Genomic DNA, 23346 nt, shown 5'->3' on the forward strand with positions numbered 1-23346 from the left:
AAATCAGTGTTTCTGTGTTCTATAAAGTGTTCTATAAAGTCCACCATGACTACAGCCCTCATTATTTGCTATGTCGAAGTTGCCAACACAATAGAGAAATATGATGCAGATCAAGAAAGACCTTAAAACATTAAAGATGCTATATGTAAGCATAGCATCAGCCCATTCTGTCTCACAATAACACTTTGTACATGAATCACTGTAAAGCCAGTCTGCCTTCAGTCTAACATTAGATGATGAAGTAACTCTACACAAAGCAAACGGCAGTGAAGGAAATTTTGAACCAAGCAAGCTGTTGTAATTTTAATCTAGGACCATTATTATGCCTCTTCATTAATTTTTAATATTTAATATTTAATTTTCAGGTGAGACAGTAACCATTTAAATTCTCAATATGTCAGTTTATCCAAATAATGGTCTGCTTAGACCATGTTTATCATTATCCCGCGGATCTCATTAACTGATCTGTACAGCTCTTTGGTAATTTATTACCTGTCTCCATAGCATTTTGATATCATATACATATATATATATATACATATATATGTATACATGATGCAATGGAACAGATTCAATTGACAACAGACTGGACACTACAGTGACTCACTATTGCCTTCTGAGGTACAAAGTGGTATTACAAGACGGGGAGGGCCAGGGTCACTCTTACAAATATCACCTTCAGATCTTTGAAAAGTCTACTTTCCATATGTGTGACGACTGTCTTCATCAATATACATAGATTCTACAGTCTTGAGAGGAGAATAAATTGAATGACTCGATAAAAACAGAAGACAACATTGCAAGAGCATAAATTCTCGCATGTGACTCTACCAAAACAGAAATGGCCATCCATCAAATACTGTTTGCCTTGCTAAAAAAAGCCTGGCTATGGGCCTGCAAGTTGCAGTATCATATATTTGCAAATGCCGGTGTATTGTTAGCTTCGGCTAACACGGGGAGACCACTAACGAGAGTGGAAACAACTGACGGCTACATAGTTCCGGCAGCTTATTACTGTCGTTGTTGTTGTTGTTTGTATCATTAATAATCATGATAACAATAATCTAAGGCGTGGGTAACAATAATTATTTGGATTAATGTGAAGTTTAAGCTGTGTCCTCACAGTTTGTCACCGGCAACGTGAGGAACATCCTCAAAGCCACATAAACATTAGGGATGACTAACTGCAAACCAAACATCAATATGGTTTTCAGCATGTTTGAGGGTGAGTTGTCTGTTTCAGCCAACATGGGGATGAGGATCGGAACTGCAACACGCTGTTCCGCTTACGGGACGGGTCGGAGGTTGGGAGGTCGCCACAAGTCCTTCTGAATGTTTTAAACACCAACCCTTAACATATTTATTCATGCCGTACATTGTTAGAAAGCATAGGTTGCTCTGATTCATTCAAGACCACTCACGAATTATATTGGTTGCTCACAGCCGTAATAGTATTAGCGATTGGCTCGGCTAGCCACTCAGCTAAAGTAAAAACAGCTATAATTTCTACATACCTTCAAAGTCTTCCCTTTATCCACAACGATCATCTTATGACTCGGGACTTTCTGTACAGCTCGCCAAGTATCCATTCTTGTGAAACATGAAATCCGTTTCCATAACATCGAAATACTTTCCTCAATATGTCCATGTATTTAGTCCAACACGTAACGTAATAACACAAATAACAAACCATATACGGTCCCTTTTACGTCTTTTCCTGACCTACACGTACAAGCAACAACAACAACGACAGTAATAAGCTGCCGGAACTATGTAGCCGTCAGTTGTTTCCACTCTCGTTAGTGGTCTCCCCGTGTTAGCCGAAGCTAACAATACAACAAGTTCGTTTTCCAATTCGTAGTCCTGTTCATAGACATATAAAGATATATCTTTATATGTCTATGGTCCTGTTGTTGTTGTTGATTCTTCTTCCGGTGTTTCGGCAAAAACAGTGCCCGGTAATCCACTTCCGTTGTGGCTTTTTTAATTTGCATCGTTTTTTTTTTTTTTATATGCTGCGGTGTTTTGTTTTTTTGTTTGCTGCGGTGTTTCTTTTATTTGCAGCGTTTCTTTTATATGCAGCAGCGTTTCTTTTTATTTGCAGCAGAGTTTGTTTTTGTTTGCAGCGTTACTTTTATTTGCAGCTATGGCGGGTCTCGGCCACCGTACAAAACACCTAACAAACCAATGTTTAGACACATGAATTTCAATGAGATTTCACTAACTCATAACTTTAACAGAACAACCACCATTTACCATGTAACTAAACTTAAACTGTGTGCCAACTGAGATACAGGAAATAAATCTCTAAATTATGAATGCATGTAATGTTTACATGTCTAATCAAAAAAAATAATAAATGTGAAAAATATTACTATAACTGAAGAACAGGAGGAAAATCAAATATGCTGAATAAAACATGTCAAGGATGTTGGGAGAGCATTTCATGTAAGGTGATATTGTTTTCCAACCCACACTATGCCATAGTCATTCACCTCCCACAATGGTGGGCCCCCAGTCATAACTGAGCAGTGAGTGTGAGTAATGAAACCAGTGCTGTATGTGTCTACAGATTCCTCAGAGCCTACCAGCTAGCTGTGATTTTTAGCAGCTGACTCTTCCAGCCACACTCCCTTCAGCCCACAAGAAAAGAGAGCAATATCTGTTTATCATTTCCTGCAGTCCATAAGTCGAACAACTGTGTATGCAACCTCTTTAAGTCGAACAACATACTGCTGACTCATTTGAGGTCATTCAAACTCAGAGTAATTTCAAAACCACCAGGAATCCCAACAAGCATTTACAAATTGTAGCTTGAAGAATAATACAGTTGCCCTTAGAGTACTCTATCATCTGGAGTACATTAAAGTAAATGGGAAGCAGTTTTCTTCGCCAAAAAAGCGGATGAACTAGACTCAACTTTGTAATGAACAGAATCAAAACAAACAAATTGTATTGTCCAGGCCACTATGCACATGCAAACACACACACACACACACACACACACACAAAACCTGTTGCAAGCTATGCTTTTTCCATCTCATCTCCTCCCATCTAAGCTGCTTACAGTATCACTGCAATTTGCCATCTTAGAAGAGGCTTAACTGTTCAGTTACAATGATGACTTGATTGGTATCAAAACATAATTAACTCAAAACTCTAAATGTATGTTCTGTTAGCATATTAATTCCATTCTTCTATTGATTCCAATATGCATACATTCCTTCATAATTTAATTAATTCATGTTTGTATCAAGATTGCTGTGGAGGGATGAGAATATAGGATCGGTCACATCATTCATTACGAAAGTTCGATTAGTGAATCACACTTGTAGCCTCTGACAATACAAATTAATAGTCTCTCTCCTCTCTGATCACTGTTGGTAGATCAAGTGTAAAAACAAGGACAACATTTACAGGAATGTCTCACTCAGATAATGACTGTTGAATTGCTCTTAATTAACAGTTACAAAAGCCACAGCAAACCAATTTCTCTGGGAGAGGAACCTGACATACTGAAACAGAAATAGAATAGAATAAAATAGATCCTTTATTGTCATTGTCACCAGTACAACAAAATTTAAAGTGCTCACCAGTCAGTGCATCATTCATAAAAAATAAATAAAACACAAAAAATAAAGTAAAAGATAATCAATAAATATGTATAAATATATAAATATATATAAAAACAGCCCAAGTACATTTTGCCATTGCACATCCCTATTTCACAGTCAGTTGTAAACAGTATTACTTAATAATATAATAATAATAATAATAATAATAATAATAATAATAATAATAATAATAATAATAATAATAATTAATTTGCAGTATTGAGTGTAGTAATTGCTGTAGGATAAATTGTGTTTGAATCTGTTTGTCCTTGTTTTAATTGATATGAATCATCTGCCTGATGGCAACAGTTCAAACAGAGGGTGTCCAGGGTGAGAAGAGTCCTTTATAATGTTCTGTGCTTTTTTGATGCAACGGGAACTGTGTAGTTCTTCCAGTGTGGGGCCGTGTTGATGCACGTCGTATTTAAGCATCAGTAGAGAAGAGAAGAGAAGAGAAGAGAAGAGAAGAGAAGAGAAGAGAAGAGAAGAAGTGTTGTTGTCCACATGTGTTGATGTGTTGTCCAGATGTTCAAATAAATAACAGCACAAACAATGGAACGAGCTGAACTGATGTAACTGATGAAAAGGATAAGGACATAATCTGTCATTCCACAGAAATTACCAGTCCATAAACACATTTGTGATGATGTTATCTGTTACCTCTGTTATTTCTCTGCAATTAAAATATGACTGAAAAGTTATACTTTAGCCATTTATAGTCTTCTGTATGTGCAACTGTGTCTGCATCTGTGCATCTGAATGTGATGATGTGTGTATGTGTGATTGTGAATCTCTGTGTGCGTTTGCATGAGTGTCCAAAGAGTGTGCATGTTCGTTGATGTTTGACAGTGTCGATGTCGGCTGTGGTGAACCATGGTGACACGGAGCATAGTATTTGGGAGGCCAAAATACACATGGTATGATTTAAAGATAGCTTAAGCTGCGGGACACATGGGTACTGTTTAATGAATACTGTTTACAAGTGAATGACTCAGAAATGTTGATGATGACAGTCACAATGAGTCATCTACAAACAGGGGACATGCAAACTTAAGTTTCATATTAATCAGATGCTGTGAAATATATAATTTTATCTAAGTATTAGGAAATAGAGATGTATGATAAAGGTACAGTCAAGGTTTAAAGGTACATACACTCACCTTTGAACTGAGATGAGTTTCAAAATATCAAGCATCAAAGTTAAGGATTTGAGGATGCTGACTCTATAATGAAGATGATGAAGTGTACCTTTACATGTCTTATTCTTAAAGCTTCTAATTGTGTGCATATGTCAAAATAATTAGATTTTAGAAAAAGCCACAAAAAAAAGAAACTGACCCCCACATGCCTGTAATGATGCTTAGTTTGTGGCTTCACCATGAGAAAAACAAGCAAAACAAACTTATAAACATTGAAATGGCCCATGTGAAAATGCTTATTGATATAATCAGTAACATGTTTGCCCTTGACCACCATGACTGGATGGTACTTACATGTTAAACAAAGAGTTTCAACAATGTTTGGTGAGCTGAGAGCACCATGTCCAACTGCAATCTTTTACTATTAATTATTATGAAAGAGAGCCAAGATCAAGCAAAAATCCCCTTAATTATTCAGGAAATATATATAATAAATCACATAAGGGAAGCATTTAATTCATTATGTGTGCTCCAATGAAAACCCGTTTGGTGACCTACTTCTAAAACCTAATCACATAAGTCAAATATTATTATCTTGGCAGCAATTAATAATTCCACTCTTGTCAACTGAGGGAGGTTTTTGTGTTTATGGTGGCATTTAACAGTCTATGACATGCATGGTTTTTCAGCAAATTGCTTCCCTGAAAAGTTTCATGGTCCAGGATTACATTTCAACAGATTACAAAGTGGGGCGGAGGAGACCAAAGTGAGCTACACTCAACCACACTCACTACACAGGAGCTCAGACACAGACATGACTCCAGTCCCCCTGCGCCTCAGACACACCGGACTCATCTGAGGAACCAATCTGGAGGACTACTGACAGTGAATGTGGACCTTTCCCACTTTCTTCCGTACGGGACTTTTAAATTCCTACAAGTGCAATCCCGTTTGCTACATCTGCCTTAAAGAGCGGTGAGGGGAAATTTTAGATTATTTCTTTCCAGGGGCAAAATTCATTGATTCATAGCTGAACATGTGGTATTTATATCATCATTGCATAAGATTTTGTAATATTTTTTTCTCCAGTTGAGTTTTTTGTTCCTATTCTAACTGCCTGTTCACTCTTATCACACATTTATCTTTTTGCCATGATGACAATACAAATCATTATGAGGCAAATACTTACAACGATTAAACTATGGATTAAATACTTCTATTATTAGTCGTAGACTATTTGGGGAAAAACGCTACAATACGCTGTGCTTCTCTCTTCCAGGTGGGTTTCATTAATGATTCAAGACGCAGTGTGGCCCCCCTCTGTCTGTGCACAATGAGTGTGTGTGCCTGCAGCGCTTCATACCTGCGGAGATGGCTGCTGGAGGCTCTGTTGATCTTGGCTGCTGTGCTGCCGACGAGCGGTGACTGCCCCAAACCATGCGCCTGTTATGTTCCCACCGAAGTGCACTGCACCTTCAGATACCTGACCGCAATACCTGACCACATCCAGCCAGCTGTGGAAAGAATTAACCTCGGGTGAGTTCTCGCTTTCTTTACAGTCTTGAGCAGATTGGAGAACTGCAGCCACCCTGGGGATGCATAAATTTAGTGAGTGATTGAATGCACAGGCGATAAAGTTTAGAGTGAAGAAAATAACTTAATATATCAATGTACACATCCCCAGTGATATGATAAAATAAGAAACTGCATAATGTTAAAATAAAAAAATAAATGGTGGTAATATTTCATTCATTAACAATTAACAACCTAACCTTGTGATTTTTGGATGGATGGCAAATTAGCTCTGGCCAAAATGTGTAACGATAGGGACAGTTAATCAGGTTAAGTAACGTAAACTTCAACAGCCAACAGGCCAACCTACATAATGTATAGCTTAACTACCTCCTTACTTCTGTATTGACTCATTTCTGAAAACTGGTACAGCAAAATTTCAAAGTCAAAGGGAGAGCAAAAGTCCTGCCCCGCCCTCCAGCTTCCTTTTTTGTAACCAGTGTTGCGTCTTTTCATCTTGAGAATATGAGTGCACAGATAGAGACACAAAACGATGTGGTCTGACACACTGGGCTGTTGATGAGGCAAATAATTTGTTACATTTAGCAAACACTATAATGTGAGAGGTGGTGGCAAGTTTGTGCCATTGCTGCTTCAGATGTGTGCCAACTTTTTGGTTGGTCCATGGCAGGATAAGCACGGGTGTAATTACTAATATTAATTGGGCTACATACAATATTGGCTATATTCCATTTAGCAGTGTCATTTCCAGGCTCCTGTTGTTATTCATGCTGACTCACTGTGAGGGCTTACTGAGAAACTTGATGGAACTGACCCATAATTAATGTTATTAGTCAAATTTGTGCTTTTCATGGTACAATAAGTCAAAATGCATGTTGTGAAAAATGTGTATTGACAAGGCAAAATTTACACTGTAGCTAAAGGATGTAGGACAGTAATGTAATGGGCACGGTTGCAAATAGCAAGTTTACAATTATACAGTCATTGTCAAAGCATGTCACAATGTCCTTATGCCATCTGTGTGTGTGTGTGTGTGTGTGTGTGTGTGTGTGTGTGTGTGTGTGTGTGTGTGTGTGTGTGTGTGTGTGTGAGTGGATTGGTCAATATTGGTGTGTGTAATGTAAAGGTGCTTTTAGTGGTTGTGAGACTGGAAAGGCAGTATATAAGTGGAGACTGTTTATCATTTACCTATGTTAGAAAATGTTTTTTTCAGTGTGTGCCAATTAAAGATATATATTTTACACCTTCCACCAACATATCATGTCAAAGAGGATTATCAGATTGGCACTTACAAAAAATAATTATTTTATCATTAATAGACTGCTGTAAATAGTAGATATTTTGACAATAATAATATTATTAGTGTGTCATCCTTTGTCATAGCAAAGCAATAAAGATTTTCACATGTACTGTTGAAAGGAAGTAATGATTAAAGTGACACATTGCTTAGCTGGAATAAATAATAGGTATTAAGCCCAACACCGTGCTTGTTATGTCAATATTAATGAGACTGATTTAATTCACTAACTGCCATAGATAATGTTGTAAACTGGCGACACTCAGTAAAAATGATGATGAATATCTCCAAGCTGAAGTTCCTTTTTGATTTTCTCTGTCTTTAGGTACAACAGCATAACTGTCTTGAGAGAAACTGATCTTTCAGGACTTGAAAACTTAGAGCTATTGATGCTGCATAGCAACACTATCCACAGCATTGAAGACAGAGCTTTCCAAGATCTCAAGTCATTACAGGTAAAATCATGTCTGTCAATCTTATGATAAGTTCAATGTTGTGGAAGTGATCATGATATAGAATACCTGAGTTACTGTGTTACTTTCATGGTATTAAGTCAACATTCCTTTTTGCTAAGCATTTCCAAATGTCTTAATCATGTTCTCACAGGTCCTAAAGATGTCCTATAATAAAGTAAAGGAAATCAACAAGGAGACATTTAAAGGCCTGGACAGTCTGCTTAGACTCCACATGGACCACAACAACATTGAGTTCATCAGCCCAGAAGCTTTCTACGGCCTAACCAATTTACAGTTGGTCCATCTGGAGGGTAATCATCTCCAGCAGCTCCACCCAGACACATTCATCACACTGAGACATAGCCAGGTGTTCAAGGTGTCCTCAGTGAAAAACATCCACCTGTCAGACAACCTCCTCACCAGCCTGCCTGCAGATATTTTCTCAGGCTGCACCCAGTTGGAGAACCTCTTCCTGCATGGTAACCCCTGGACATGTGATTGCCGTATGAACTGGTTCCCAGAGTGGGCACAAAGGAATGCAGGTGAGGAGTATAACTGTGTGCTTACTCTGGTGCAGTCTGAGACAAAGGATTTACCAATGTTAAGCAACCTGTATCCTGCTTATGTGAAACATTTTCCCTTTTATCTTTTATCTTAACCTTTGTGGACCCACATTTGCTAACAGCTTAAATAAGACACATCTGGCAATGTTTGTAACTGCATTTGTACTTAGATAGCTTATTCTACTCAGACTTTTAAGGTGGTTTATGTTCTCCAACAAACTAATAGTGCATGGGACAGTATCCCAAGCAAGAAAAGTATGTTTCAAGGAAACGTATAAATTGTTCTGGCAATTTTATATTAAAAAGCACAAAGTCGTTAATTGTTGAGAGTCGGTCGCCTGCAGACGGACTCTTTGCTGTCTCAAGTGTGAGATGGCCAGAGCAGGAGAAGACAGAGACCATATCCTCTCCTCATCATGAGAGCTACAGAAAACTCAAAAAACACAGACAACATAACAAAAGTTATTATTCATGATTTGGTTAATGTAAAAATCAACTCATAAATTGCAAATCTGTACAGTGATGATGATGATCTTGGTGAACAGGTTTTTACTGATCAGTTTTGGTTTGGCTGACTCAATGTGGGAACTGTAAATGTTCTTCTCTTAGATGCAACCATCTAAATGCTAAACCATTTTATTTAATTGTTTCCAGGTGTGCTGAAATGTAAGCGAGACAGGAGATATCCAAGAGGCCAGCTGTGTCCTGTGTGTGAAAATCCTACTGTTTACCATGACAGACCCCTGTCCCTTCTACCTAGTGAGTTCTTCACTTGTTCCAAACCCTGGATCGAACCTTATCTAAAGCAGAAAAACGTCAGCCTGGATGAGGGGGACTTCACTCCAGTTTCCCCCAAGGACTTTATCGCCCCATTAGGTTCCATACAAATGAACCTGACTGACCAGTTTCACAATGATGCCAGCCTATCCTGCACTGTCCAGAGGCCATCTGCTGTTAAGGACCTCACACTAACCTGGGAGGAGGAGGGAGGAAACAACATCACTGTGCTTACAGCTAGCGTAACTACATATTTGGTCTGCAACATTGACCATGAACACATCCAGCAGTTGTGGCAGATTCTGGCCACCTACAGTGACTTTCCTATGACACTGGAGAGGGGCTTAATGCTGGCCAGAAGCCCAGAAATGGTGTACAGGTATAGTCAGAAACCAAAGGAGGGAGAGGAGTTGGTTCACACAAACATTGAGGGTGAGATTAAAGCCTCTCCTGCATGGTTGATGCAGGGGGAGATTAACTTCCAGCTTGACCGCACTTCTACCACTTTCTCTACTCTGCACATTAAGTACCAGTCTGTGGTTAACCTACGTATAGAAAACACATCCCCCAAGAAGGGCCGCTATTCCTGGACCATGATCAAGCAAGACAACAAAACCAAGACTGAGCACACTGTACTTACAGGTGGGAGTTAGGGATTAATAAACTAGCTGCCCATAATTAGACTCTGAGCTAATGCATAAATTTTAATTATTAAACAAGCAGCACTGTAAAAAAGAAAACTCAATTATTCAAGCACTGAACATATTTTACATACTTTATTTACAGTAGATCTGACATCAATACTTACTGTAATACATATTGTATTTTATTTTTAACATAGGTGGTGTGGCACAGTTGGGCTGTCAAATCCAAGGGGAGCCAAAGCCTTTGGTGGAGTGGATTTTACCAGATGGAAGTAAGGTCAGAGCCCCTTACACCAGTGAGGACAGGAGGATCATAATCACTGCTGAAGGGAAGCTCACTCTGCGGGGTGCAGATGCCTCAGACACAGGCCTCTATCGGTGCATTGCCACAAACTACCTGGATGCAGATATTCTCACCTTTCGAGTGACAGTACTGTCCCCTGATGTGGAAGAATTTGATGTCAACGGTGTCCAACTCTCACGACCACTGGGTGAAAATCTATTTTTTGACTGTGGCTCTTCAGGAAGTCCTGAAGCCTCGGTACAGTGGATTCTCCCGGACCACTCAATACTGGATAAGTCTCATGGAAACAGGATGTTGTATGAGAATGGGACCTTACTGATTAAGGGTCTCACTGCAAGAGACCGTGGATTTTACAGGTGTTTGGTTGCTAATCACCTGGGAGTTGACCTGCTGGTTTCTCAGGTGACAGTGACTGGAGAAAACACAGTATTTGACAATGAGGGCTCGGGGATGGAAATGGAGGTCAAGGTGGACCCCAACTTGACTGACAACACAGACACCATCAATGAGGTCCCATCTTCCAGTCCCATTGACCAAACTAGTCAGGAATCCAGGACCATCACCTCAGATCGACCATACCCCAGACGGAGGTCACAGGGCAGAGGAATCTCAAGGGGTAGATTGGGACAGAGAAGGAGGGGTCCAGTCAGCAACAGGCGCATGTGGAGCAGTAGGATCTTTGATAAAGTACAAAAGAAAGTGGACCCAGAGAAATTTTCAGAATTTATGAAAAAGGCTCAAGATGGATCAAGAATAAAAACAGAGAGAGAGAAGGTAAAATATGTAGAGTCACACACTGTTTTTTCTGGTGATGGTGAAATTGGCTCTGGTGAGGGTCATATTGAAGACCATCTCAACATTATGCCAAGTATAGTCAAACCAACTACAGATAACCCAAAAGAAGGTAAAATATTTGGGCATGAGAACAGACAGTCTGAAATAACTAAACAGACTAGTCAGGGTAGTACTGTAGCAACAACAGGGACACATCAGACAGTTGGCATTGAAAGCAGAGTCAACAATCACATTGGTTTAAGTCAGGTAACAGAAAATACAAACACACTAACAACAGGGTCATATACACAGTCTGATTCTACACCAATCAAATCCACATTGATACACAATCCAACAGAAAGGAGCGAAAGTCAAAGTGATGCAGTCACACCATATGACACAGGCATTTCTAGTTTTGATGAGACTACAGAGTTTTATACCCTGGAAAAAACTCTTAGGCCATCCTCAAACAGGCACCCAGTAACTCTCCAAGTCACTGTGACAGACACCTCACAAGAAACTCAGCTTCTGTTTTCAGGAGAGCAACCTGCAGAAGCAGAGACATCCACTGGGGCATCACTCTCATTTACCACAGACCCTAATGTCACTCCAATGAGGGATGGACCAGGCCCAGAGGAGCTAGTCATCCACACAGATCCAGAAAGCCAGACCACATTCACAGCCATCACCACTACAAAGAGAGAGCAAGATGAGATCACCTTCCACACTACCCAAACAATCAAATCCCCACGCCTTCCTGCAGGATCCACTATCATTTCCCGGCAGCAGATCCATATCATCCCACACAAGAGAGGGGGTCGCAGGAGGACCTTCCAAGACCGAAGGAGGATCATCAAACCCAACAGGGTTGACATACAGTCTTTCATCAATAAATTTAGACAGCCATCAGTGAGGACACAAGGAAATGCTACAGTGCCATATAGAATTGAACTGACCACAGGTAAGCTACCATGTTCTGTAAGTACTTCTGACATTTTATGTATCTATTATAACTAATTGCAATGTTTTAAAAAACATTTATCTCTTAACCTATCTATCCATTACACTTGAAACTTAGATGATTTGTACCAATTTTTCAGACTGTGATTGTAATGAAGACAAGAAGAAGACAGAAACCACTGATCTGCAGGTGGTCACTCCAACAGCTTCTTCTAGTTCATCTTTACACAGGACAGTGAGACCTGCCTCTACACAAAATACTGCAGCTTCACCCACAAATTATTTTACTGTGTCAAATGCCCCTTTCACACACAAAGAGTCCAGGCCAGATGTTTCCAGTGGCTACATAACTTCTGCTGATGCCCCCGAGCATGACCCTACAATTGATCCGTTTTTGACTATAAATAAAGAACTGTCAATCTCTACCATGACCACTACTACGGCCGCCTCCAAGGTTATTCGAGGGAGAATTCCATGGAACAGGCTGTTTGGAGGCAGAAAAAGGGAAGAGATACTGGGCAGGCTACGGAGGCCAATCATCACCCCCAAAACCTTAACTACAGCTGAAACTACAACAGTGACCTCTACCACAACCCCTGGGGCTAGGCCCACCACCATTGCAAACTCACTCACTGAGCCTGAGATACTGTCACCATCCAGACACACAGACAGCAAAGAGAGCTCATTAGATGATGACTATGGAGATGTATTCTCTGTAGATTCAGAGCTAACAACAATAAGACCCAGTATTCAACATCTAACTACTACCAACCCATCATATTACTCCAGGTCTTCCACCACTGCTGAAACACCACCAGAATCACAGAGTCTACCCTCCCCACCTACTGTCAAACCACCTTTGACGGAAAATCCTGGTGAAGCATTATCATCAGGGTCTGGTGGACTCCCTGATAATTGGTTTGTAAACAGACAGAGACTCGGTGGGACAAGAGGACGACAAGGAAGGAGAAGGCGGCCCTTTAGGGGAAGGAGACCCTTCAAAAAACCTACAATCACTAAATTATACCCTACTAGCACAACTAAGGCTTTAACTACAGAGGTAACAACTACAGATATAAACATGGAAACTTCAATAGAGACAACTATAGTACCTCGGCCGACTGTTTCAGTCTCAAAGCCCCTCTACACACCATCCAGGACAGTGGACAGAACCACAGTAACTGTTTCCTCTGAGGAAACATCTGAGCAGGAAATATACTCATATGAGAAAGCTGGTCAGAGAATGTTCACATCTAGCAGTTCACCAGCCTATACTACAACCAACACACCCTTTATCACCTCAACCACATTTGTGCCAACTACCTCAAAAGGGCCTTACACAACCCCTCAAATCAGAGTCCACAGCAACATCAAACCACCAACACAGAGGAACTATGGTCCCACCACTCATAGGACACCAACAAGGGGAATTAAACCGACTGTGCAAAGCAGTGCTGCCAGAGAAAGTGCAGATAAAAGCTTAACCTTTGACACAATGATTATACTCACAGCAGAGCAAGGACACACCAACACCCCAGCCCCATACAATAACAAGGACATGCATACTGCCATCTCCAGTGTTAATAATCATGCCACAGACTTTGAAGCTACTGGGGCCAATGTTGCTGGCTTTCAACCCACAACAAATGTCATGACAAGCAAACCCAAGATAGTTGGTGGCAATGCAGCCAGCTTTACCGTTTTGTCCAACTCTGATGCTTTCCTGCCATGCGACGCTGTTGGAAACCCTCAGCCAACTATAACCTGGAAACGCTTATCTTCAAGCACAGGTACCAAAACTACTTCATTACTTGTTTCCATAAAGAAAAACAAACATCTATAAAATTTCAGATGTAGCGTAAACGTGATATGAAAACTGCACTCTTTATCGTGTGAGTGATGCATATTGTTTTTGGATGTTTAAGTTGTTTTTAGAAAAAAATGTCTCTCTTTCCCACAGGAAGCACTGATACCATTAAGGGGAGGATGGGCAAATTTGAGGTGTTAAGCAATGGCACGCTGTCCATCCAGGATGCCAACATTAAGGACCGTGGCCAGTACCTCTGTCTAGCTGAGAATGATCATGGATCAGATAAACTTATTGTCACCCTCTCTGTGGTGGCTTACCCATCACGCATTCTTGAGCCAAAAATACGTGACATAAAGTCTCATGCAGGAAACACTGTGGAGATGAAATGTAAAGCAGAGGGTCGGCCCACACCAATGACATCCTGGATTCTGGCAAACCGTACTCAAGTCCGGGGTGAAAACATACATAAGGGAAGGGTATCTGTGACTGCTGAGGGCACTTTGGTTATTCAGCAGGTGTCTGTTTATGACAGAGGTCATTACAAATGCATTGCCAGTAATCCAGCTGGAGCTGATACTGCTACAGTCCGACTACAGGTGGTGGCAGCTCCACCAGGCATCTTGGAGGAGAAACGGCAACAGATGAAAGCTGATGTGCGGCAAAACTTATGGCTGCCCTGCACTGGTCAAGGCAGCCCTCAGCCCACTATCCACTGGGTGCTCTATGATGGGTCAGTTGTCCATTCCAACAGACCTGCCAGGAACACAAGGATATCAGTGTATGAGAATGGAACCCTCCACATAAAGGATGTGACTTTAGCAGACAGTGGGAAATATGAATGTATTGCTACCAGCTCTACTGGCTCAGAGCGAAGGGTAGTAACTCTTACAGTAGAGAGACAAGAATCTGCACCTCAAATAGTGGAGACATCCCAGCGCATGACAGAGTTATTCTTTGGGGACCAGTTGACACTGAACTGTTCAGCTACAGGAGACCCTAAACCCAGAATTATCTGGAGGCTGCCCTCTAAAGCTGTGGTGGACAAGTGGCACAGGTAAAAATGCCTTCATCACTGGCAGTAATATTTACAGCAAACATATTAGTAAAAGCTGGAACAAACAGTGAACTTGTTGGACAAAACAGATTAAATATTTCTTGACAGTTTTGACAAAGCTATGCAGTTCTTACAAATAGACAATTGATTACAGAGGAGAGTAATTCCTCACTTAGATTTAGACCTGCTTTCATGGACCAAGTCCAGGGATTTGCAAAACTAACTTTGATTGGAAACAGGCACACTTGAATAAAAGCCAGATTTCTGAATAACACTTGAGCTCTTCAGCACAGCTTGAGCATGTACCGTAACGCTAAAACAGGAAACATCTCAAGGGGTTATTGTATTTGTGAAATACTTACGTTTTCATTTTAATATCTTGGTCTCAAGTATGGCCTCCTGCAATGACCCTTTGAGCTATCCCCGTAAACTACAAAATAATGGAGTCTTGGATTTTGGTCTCAAGAAAGTGAGACATAGAAGCTATAATAGTGGTTATTCTACTATATTTTCATGAACACCAGCCATCAGCCAGAGTTTTAAGTGACACGAAACATGTATAACTTTAGAAAGTCATTATATCTTGTTATGTTAAAATATGATGCCTTTGGGAGGAAATCGTGCTGTTGACCAAAGATATACTGCAGTAAAAAGACAAGCCATATTTATACAGAACTTTGCCAACTTACAATAAACTTCAGTTCCATTTCAATAAATACTTTATATTTTATATGTTCTCCACTGCTTTCTCTTGAGTAGAGAAAAGTAGCAGGTCATACAGGTCATATTTTACTCAAACACTGGTAGAGAAACAGAAGAATATTGGTTTACAGTACAGTTTACAGATTTGTATGGCCTTCAATACTAAATAATCTTCACTTGTATTTGGGCTCATTAGGTTTTACTCTGTCATCATACTAATGCTAAGTTACTCTAATTTTCTGTCATATATTTCTCCAGAATGGGCAGCAGAATCCAGGTCTTGGATAATGGCACACTCATCATTAACACTGTGATTGATAAAGATGCTGGAGACTATCTCTGTGTGGCACGAAATAAGATTGGTGAGGACCTCCAACTCATGAGGGTCAGTGTGTCAATGAAGCCAGCCAAGATAGAGTATAAGCTCTACGGCAAAAAGCAGGTGCCCTATGGTAATGACTTGAAGGTTGACTGTAAAGCCTCTGGGGTTCCAAAGCCAGAGATCTCATGGGGTCTTCCAGATGGTACAGTGGTCAACAGTGCTCTGCAGGCTGATGCCAGCAGTGGACGAGGACGGGCACGGCGCTACACACTGTTTGACAATGGAACGCTCTACCTAAATCAGGTATGCTATAATATCAAAAATCAACTACCACGAGAAACATTTTACAAAGTTTTACATTTATTTCATCTTTCTTCAGGTTGGTATGTCAGAGGAAGGGGACTACACTTGCTATGCTGAGAACAAAATGGGAAAAGATGAAATGCATGTGCATATCACTGTAGTGACTGCTGCTCCCAGGATAAGTCCACACAGCCAGACCTATGCTGCGGTGAAGCCTGGAGGGAACATCCGCTTTGACTGTGAAGCAGTTGGAGAACCCAAACCCAAGATCTTGTGGATGCTGCCCAGCAATGACGTAATTGCAGCATCTAATGAACGCTACCTAATACATGTCAATGGCTCTTTGGATATCAGGGATGTGAAGCTATTTGATGCCGGGGAGTATGTTTGTATGGCTCGCAACCCTGTTGGAGAAAATAGAAAAGTCTACAAGCTTTATATAGATGGAAATCCACCGGTAATCAATGGCTACAGACAGAACCGGACTGTAATCAAAGATATAGCACCTAAATACTCCAGGAAATTTATAGACTGTAAAGCTGAGGGCGATCCGGCTCCTACTATCACTTGGATAATGCCTGATAACATCTTTCTGACAGCACCATACTTTGGCAGTAGGATAAACGTCCACCAAAACGGGACGTTAGAAATACGGAATGTGCGCCCGAGTGATACAGCAGAGTTCATTTGCATTGCAAGGAATGAGGGAGGAGAGGCAGTAATGGTGGTGCAGCTGGAGGTGACAAGTATGCTCCGAAGGCCGATTTTCAAGAACCCCTTTAATGAACGTATTGTCTCTCAGATTGGGAAAACCACAATTCTGAACTGCTCTGCTGATGGACATCCAGTGCCAGAAATCATCTGGATCCTACCTAATGGAACACGGTTTACTGATAGTGCCGAAGGTGACTCCAACCACCACCTTGGCAATGATGGGACATTAATCATCTACAAACCTCGCAAAGAAAATGCTGGGAAGTACCGCTGTGGTGCCAAGAATATCATGGGTTACATTGAGAAGCTAATAATTCTTGACATTGGGCAGAAGCCTTACATCCTGACAAGGCCGAGGGGCATCATACGCAGTGTGTCTGGGGAACCTCTCTTCCTTCACTGTCTATCTGATGGGAGTCCCAGACCCAGTATCTATTGGACCCTGCCTGGGGGCCACACCCTTACTCGGCCTCAAGTCCTCGGACGCTACCATTTGCTTGACAATGGTACTCTGGTTATTAGGGATACCATGGTTCATGACCGGGGAAATTACATCTGCAGGGCTCGGAATGATGCTGGTGAGGCTGTGCTCACTATCCCTGTTGTTATCATCGCCTACCCCCCAAGGATCACAACAGGGCCACCTCCCAGTGTGAAGGCAGTGGCTGGGACATCTGTACAGCTCAACTGTGCCGCCATTGGGATCCCAAAGCCAGACATCACCTGGGAGCTTCCTGATCATTCATTTCCTTCAACAGATGAACAGGGCAGGCATATGGGTAGTGAACTGCTTCATCCTCAGGGTTCACTTACCATCCAGAGCCTGACAGCCTCAGATACAGGCTCATACAAGTGTCTGGCGAAGAATCAACTGGGCATAGACTCAAAGGTCATATATATACATGTACTGTGAGAAAAAGTCATGACTGGGGGAGGCCAGTGGCATATCCGAATGTAAACATTAACAGACACATAGTCACTTGTGTCTGTGAGGTATAATACACGCTTTCTCATATGTGAAATTGTGAGGATCACAGCTTGTGGAATATTATTTAAAAAGTGACAAATGTGGATTTTTAAAAATGACACGAAGAGAAAGGAAACAGACATTATAAAGGGAAAAATATGTTGTTTTTTTAAACTGGAAAATCCAGCCTGAGGCTAGAAAGTTGTTATTCTAACTTTGTAACTGGGGGTCTGGAAATTCATAGGTGGTTCTCATTTGGGGTAATGCTCATGGGAGCAAAAAGGCCAGTGCATAGAGTCAAATTAAAAGTGATTTCTCTGACCAAGCACTGCTGGCCACACATAGGGATAATATTACAGCACATACAGACAAGGAGAAAAAATGTTTAAAAGATTGGAATAAAGAAAAAAGGCTCCCAGTGGGGTTTTAATTCCCTTTTTCCTTATTTGCCAGAAGTTGCTGCTATCATGACATGTTGCTTTGTCGTTTAATAGCAAAAGAAAACTAGAACTGGCAGAATATATAATAAAATATATTTTATAGAGAAATTCATTTAATTTCACAGTGGAAGAAAATAGGTTCATTCAAAAAATATATGAGGCTCGTTTTACACTGGATGCTTATCTGCTTGGACAGTACAGTGCTTTCATATCAGAATCATATATCAGGTTGCTCTATGATACTTTTCATATTTTGATAACAACTTAAAGCAGATTCCTTTATGTCTATCACAGTGCAGTTAATTGGTAAAAACACACTATAAATCTATTGTGTTGTACACAAGAATTTACAGTAATGTTATACATTATGTTAATCTGTAATAATACAGTATATCTTTTTTTGTAGTATCTACTTTATCAGAGTATGGGAGAAAAAATTAAAAAGAGTAAATGTTTCATGTCTTTTAATGTGTTTTTGTCACAGTCTTTGATGCACCAATACATTTAAAAATTGAGATTTGGTATTAGATATTTGTATGCATTATATATGTGAAATCATCTATTATTGTTGAAGGTATGCATACATAGTAATAGGCTGTTATTACAATGACTGTGGAATTGACCATTATAATGCTGTTGCAATGAGGGTAATTAGGATTATCAAGTTGTACCTTAATCTACGCTGTTACAGCTCTCTGGCTCCAGTAGAAATCTTCCAGACACACAATTTTAACTCTCCAGCTGTGAAAATAGACCCACAGGAGAACCTTTGATTTTTGTTTGTGTTTTGCTGATTTGACTGCCCTCCTGAAAGTTAAACTGAGAGATGAGGGAGGAGGTTGAAAGACAGATGAGGAACAGAGACATATATAAAATTAAACTTTGTGGGGTTGATTTGATATAATATTCCTGTTTGTAAAGTTTTTTTTAAGTGAAAATCAAAATTAACCACTGCACACTGAACTGCAACCTACCAGCACCTGATTGAATATAGTGGCTGTGCCTGGAGAATTCTGTTACCTAGGGTTTGGTAAGCGTGAGATCCTCTTTCTATGTGGTGACGTGTGCTCTCTAACCACACTTGTTTGGTAACTGTCTATAGGATTGCATTTCTTTTCTTTTCCATTTTTTTTTTTTTTTTGTGGGTTATGAGAAAATGGTTACAACAGTAATTTTTGAGGGTATAAAGACAAATGCCCTTTGCCTTAAGGGTGACAACTGGAAACATTTTCACAGTAAATTGCACCAATTGTGGATTGCTTTTAATGATATGCATTTAGAATAGGCAAATAAACTTCCATCTTGCAAGACTTCATAAATAATGCTCATCAGGAAAACTACAAAAAATGTAGGAAGCAATTTTTCTACAAGATGAAATTGATACGTCATTGACAGTTACATGTTTAAATCCACTACAGTGCCTTTGAGTCAGGTATAGACTTACATTTGTGAATGGAAGCATCAAAACTCTTTCTGATGCAGGCGCTGGAATAACATTAAATGTTTCCATAGTCATAGACTTCCCTACAGTCTTTTCCTGGTATTGGAGCACGACAGTCCACTGAGAACACAACTGTTAAACAGGAAATAATTAATTTACAGTGGCTTCCAAAGCCCAACAGCTGCATTTTAATGGAGACTCAAAAAAGAGGTCAGTGGTTAGTTCTCAAGTGTGTATTTTCCAATAAATATTTTTTTATTTTATTTCATTATTTTTTTAAATTTTAAAAAAAGATTTTTTTTCCGAAGACAGGAGCCAGTCTGCAGCACTGTGATATGACCCAGGCAGATTCAGGGAAAGAGGGAATTGTCTTCCATAAACTTAGGAATGTGAGCTACTTGCTCCGTGATTTGAGAGAAAACTGCTTGCACATGTAAGCCAGAGGACAATCAAACAAATTACAGTGGTTAGAAAGCACCATCAATTCTTTATATTTGGCTCTTTGAGGCTAAAGACTGTTCGTCATTCACACCATGTACACATGTGGATGGAAGAGTGTTTATTTGTTCAGTTCTGGTTTTGCGGCTAATGTTTGGGGGAATGATGGAGTTTACCTTTTACTGACTTGGATATTTATGAGGATTTTTAACATGGGATTTTCCCATTTGTTTCTTTCTTCCTGGGTGTTTAAAGGAAAGGAACAGAAGTCAAACACATACCATTTAAAATAAGGTTCTATAAGCAGCTACTGAAAGGAGCAGTGTATGTTTTTTTGGATGTCTGTGGGACTGCAGGAGCAAATTTCACCTCTACCAGGTAAAATGCACTACCTCTGAAACTATATTCTGGTCACAGCTGTTGAAGTGAGACATGTCAGCAAAATAGTTACACTACCACTAGCATTTCATGTGATGAATAAACACGACCTGTTTTTACACTAGATGAGGTAGTTAAAAGTATGGCCACTCCTAGGCCACCTTGAAGAAAGAAAAGGGGGAAAAAAAGCAAATATGCACAGAAATCACCTTCTCCATGGAACTTGCAGTTCACACAAATGTGATATTTCCTGGAAGCAGAGCGTGGATTTTTTTTTTTTTCACATTTATTTATCTCAGCTGCCAACCTGCAACCATCTTACTAAGATTATTTCCATGTGTTTATTAAGACCTATGAAGATCTGCTTGGAACAGGAATGTGTGTCCAATTCAGTTTTTTCCCACAAAAAAGTATAATTACCACTTTAAAATCCTGAAAATGACCACTGCTCCTCCCTCATTAAAAAGTCCACAATCTATAAATATGCAGATATTCATAGGTTTCAAAGGGTATTTATTGTATGTGTGCAGATAACATGACAATTGCAACTAGGCAGTGGGCTGGTGTAGCAGACCAAAACAAGCAAGAGGAAGTGGTGTGCACTGTGTCTGTTAGCCAACCTAAAAGCTAATGCTACCAGGCCAGCCATTCCATTGCTGTCAACATTCACTGACTGAATAACAAAATGGATCTGATCCAACTGAGACTGAGCTTCCATCGGAAGATGGGGAATTGTTGTTTTTCTCCTGATGAAAACTTGGATAAACAGATTGCTACTGTTCCGTGATCAGTTCCTTTGATTTGTGACATATGAAATCTTGCCCAGCTGAACCCGTGACTTTCCTTGGCACACTGCAGTTTCAAAGCAGAAATGCTCAGTCGTGGCATTTTCTGCTTATTTCACTTCTGGTCTTTAGTCAAACTAGAAGCCTCTCAAATACATGACCCAAATTCTGATACAATGCATGCTGATGGACAATGTGAACAATCCATGCAATCACCTATTTACAAAGGCTACCAGTGGATAGACATTCAGCATTCGGACACTCTTGGCGGAATGTAAATGTGGTGCACTATATAGTGAATAAGGAGTGATTTCAGACACAACCCAACTCTTCAGCTGTAGCCCCCAAAACTGAATTTATGGCATATGTTTTAAGTTTTCTGCATGTGTGGTGAATACATAATGAGGTGTGACTGTTAAACTGTTAAAAATGAGAAAACTTAAAGTCAAGTGAGAAAAAGTGGAAAGGAAGGAGAAAATCTGACAGAGTTGGTAGATGAGGGGAATCGGGGGAGGTCGGGACATATTTTTGGTCTGTGGTATGAATTCCATACTTAAACTAGATTGTTAGAAGCTTGAACATGGAAATCTCAGGAGATGACTGCTGGGAGCTGACCAGGAGCAGTAGACAGTACTTCTCTGTTAGTTCAGAGAGTCTGCCTTATTTCTTTGATGCCATAAACTTGGCAACCAGGAAAGTAACCACAAGAGGGAGATGGATCAATTCCTTCATTTTTGCCGCAATCCAAGCATATAAGTGGAAGTGAGATGGGTGTTTGACATACAACCTCACGGGTGCACACACAGGCATACTGTACAGTAGATTGACGTCTGTCTGTATATGCAGTGATGCTGGTATTTCACACCTGCATTGTAGAATCCACACCTCAGTCTTCCAACCACAAATGAGACAGATTCATCTTTGCACTTCGCCTCCAGGTAAGATGTGTCATGCTGTGGTAGTGGTCTCAGATTCATTGGACCATTGCTTCTCAGGTTTTTGAGAGTCTGACAGTTTTACTGGAAAAAGTATGCAGGTATCAGTTGTCCTCCTCCTGCGGCTACAATCACAGCAAAAATTGATTTGTAGTGTGACTCCACATACTTTGAAACAACACCTTAAATCTCAAGATCTTACTTTTTCTCAAGTATGGGTTTTAAGCGTTAAGACTGAGCCATATTGCACTATAATCTCCGTATACAACCCCCAAAAGGGAAAAGTCCAAACACATATCAAATGATTTTACCCGTAAATTGGCCAGAACTTTGAGTAAGTAAATACTCCAACCGCTAAATGTAAAAGTAAGGGCCTAGTACGTAAAATAACAAGAAGGATCAGACATACTTTCTGTATATTATAAGGAATGCTGTGAGACCATACACTACATAGTCTCTGTCTTGAGGGCACTGGGAGGACTAAAGTTGGGGTTGTCCAATGTGATAGGGTGCAGATGTCGTCCTTTGGTCCTCAGAGAGTAACAACGTGGATCGGCAGAGCCTACAACCATTTACCTAACGTTCCTCACTTCATTCGCACGAACACCAATCTAAAAACATCAAAGCACTTCTAAATGATTGAATCTTAGAGGGGGGTAAAGCTTTTAAACAAGCCAGCTCACCCAATTAGGCTGCAAAAACCATGTGGCACTACTACTTTACAGCAGAGGTTGATGTTTCTTTCTGACAGGTTTAGCTTTCTGGACAGCTTTTAAAGTTGAGCAATGAAGTAGTAAAGCTAAGTGAGGTTGGATGTGTCAGTGGAACCATGAGGGTGAAGAAACTTCCAAAGGCCAGACCTTCAAACTGGGGTTTACTTCTCTTATTTGACTGGATTCCCATTTTCTTACGAAATCTCATTGTTTCCAGTAGAAAAACAAAGGCCATATAAGAGAGCTGAAGAAGGGGGAAGGCATGTGTTTACAAAATACATTCT

At 40.3% G+C, this 23346-nt stretch overlaps 1 protein-coding gene across 1 annotated transcript; it reads left to right on the forward strand.

The window, feature by feature from the left end:
- The first annotated feature begins 6086 nt into the window (after positions 1 to 6086).
- igsf10 (immunoglobulin superfamily, member 10) lies at positions 6087 to 18001 on the forward strand. Its single transcript, XM_053320231.1, has 9 exons — positions 6087 to 6289; positions 7909 to 8038; positions 8190 to 8580; positions 9256 to 10020; positions 10220 to 12061; positions 12219 to 13850; positions 14021 to 14924; positions 15885 to 16251; positions 16328 to 18001. Exons 1-9 carry the CDS (start codon positions 6087 to 6089, stop codon positions 17876 to 17878), a joined length of 7785 nt encoding a protein of 2594 aa, XP_053176206.1. The 3' UTR covers positions 17879 to 18001.
- The last annotated feature ends 5345 nt before the right edge of the window (positions 18002 to 23346 follow it).

The sequence above is a fragment of the Scomber japonicus genome, chromosome 6 (assembly GCF_027409825.1).
Source record: "Scomber japonicus isolate fScoJap1 chromosome 6, fScoJap1.pri, whole genome shotgun sequence".
Lineage (NCBI taxonomy): Eukaryota > Metazoa > Chordata > Actinopteri > Scombriformes > Scombridae > Scomber > Scomber japonicus.

Coding starts and splice junctions, on each gene's coding strand:
- igsf10 (XM_053320231.1), top strand. CDS start 6,087: ATGAGTGTGTGTGCCTGCAGCGCTTCATACCTGCGGAGATGGCTGCTG. Junction 8,039..8,189: donor AAGATCTCAAGTCATTACAG/GTAAAATCATGT, acceptor ATGTTCTCACAG/GTCCTAAAGATGTCCTATAA. Junction 10,021..10,219: donor TGAGCACACTGTACTTACAG/GTGGGAGTTAGG, acceptor TTTTTAACATAG/GTGGTGTGGCACAGTTGGGC.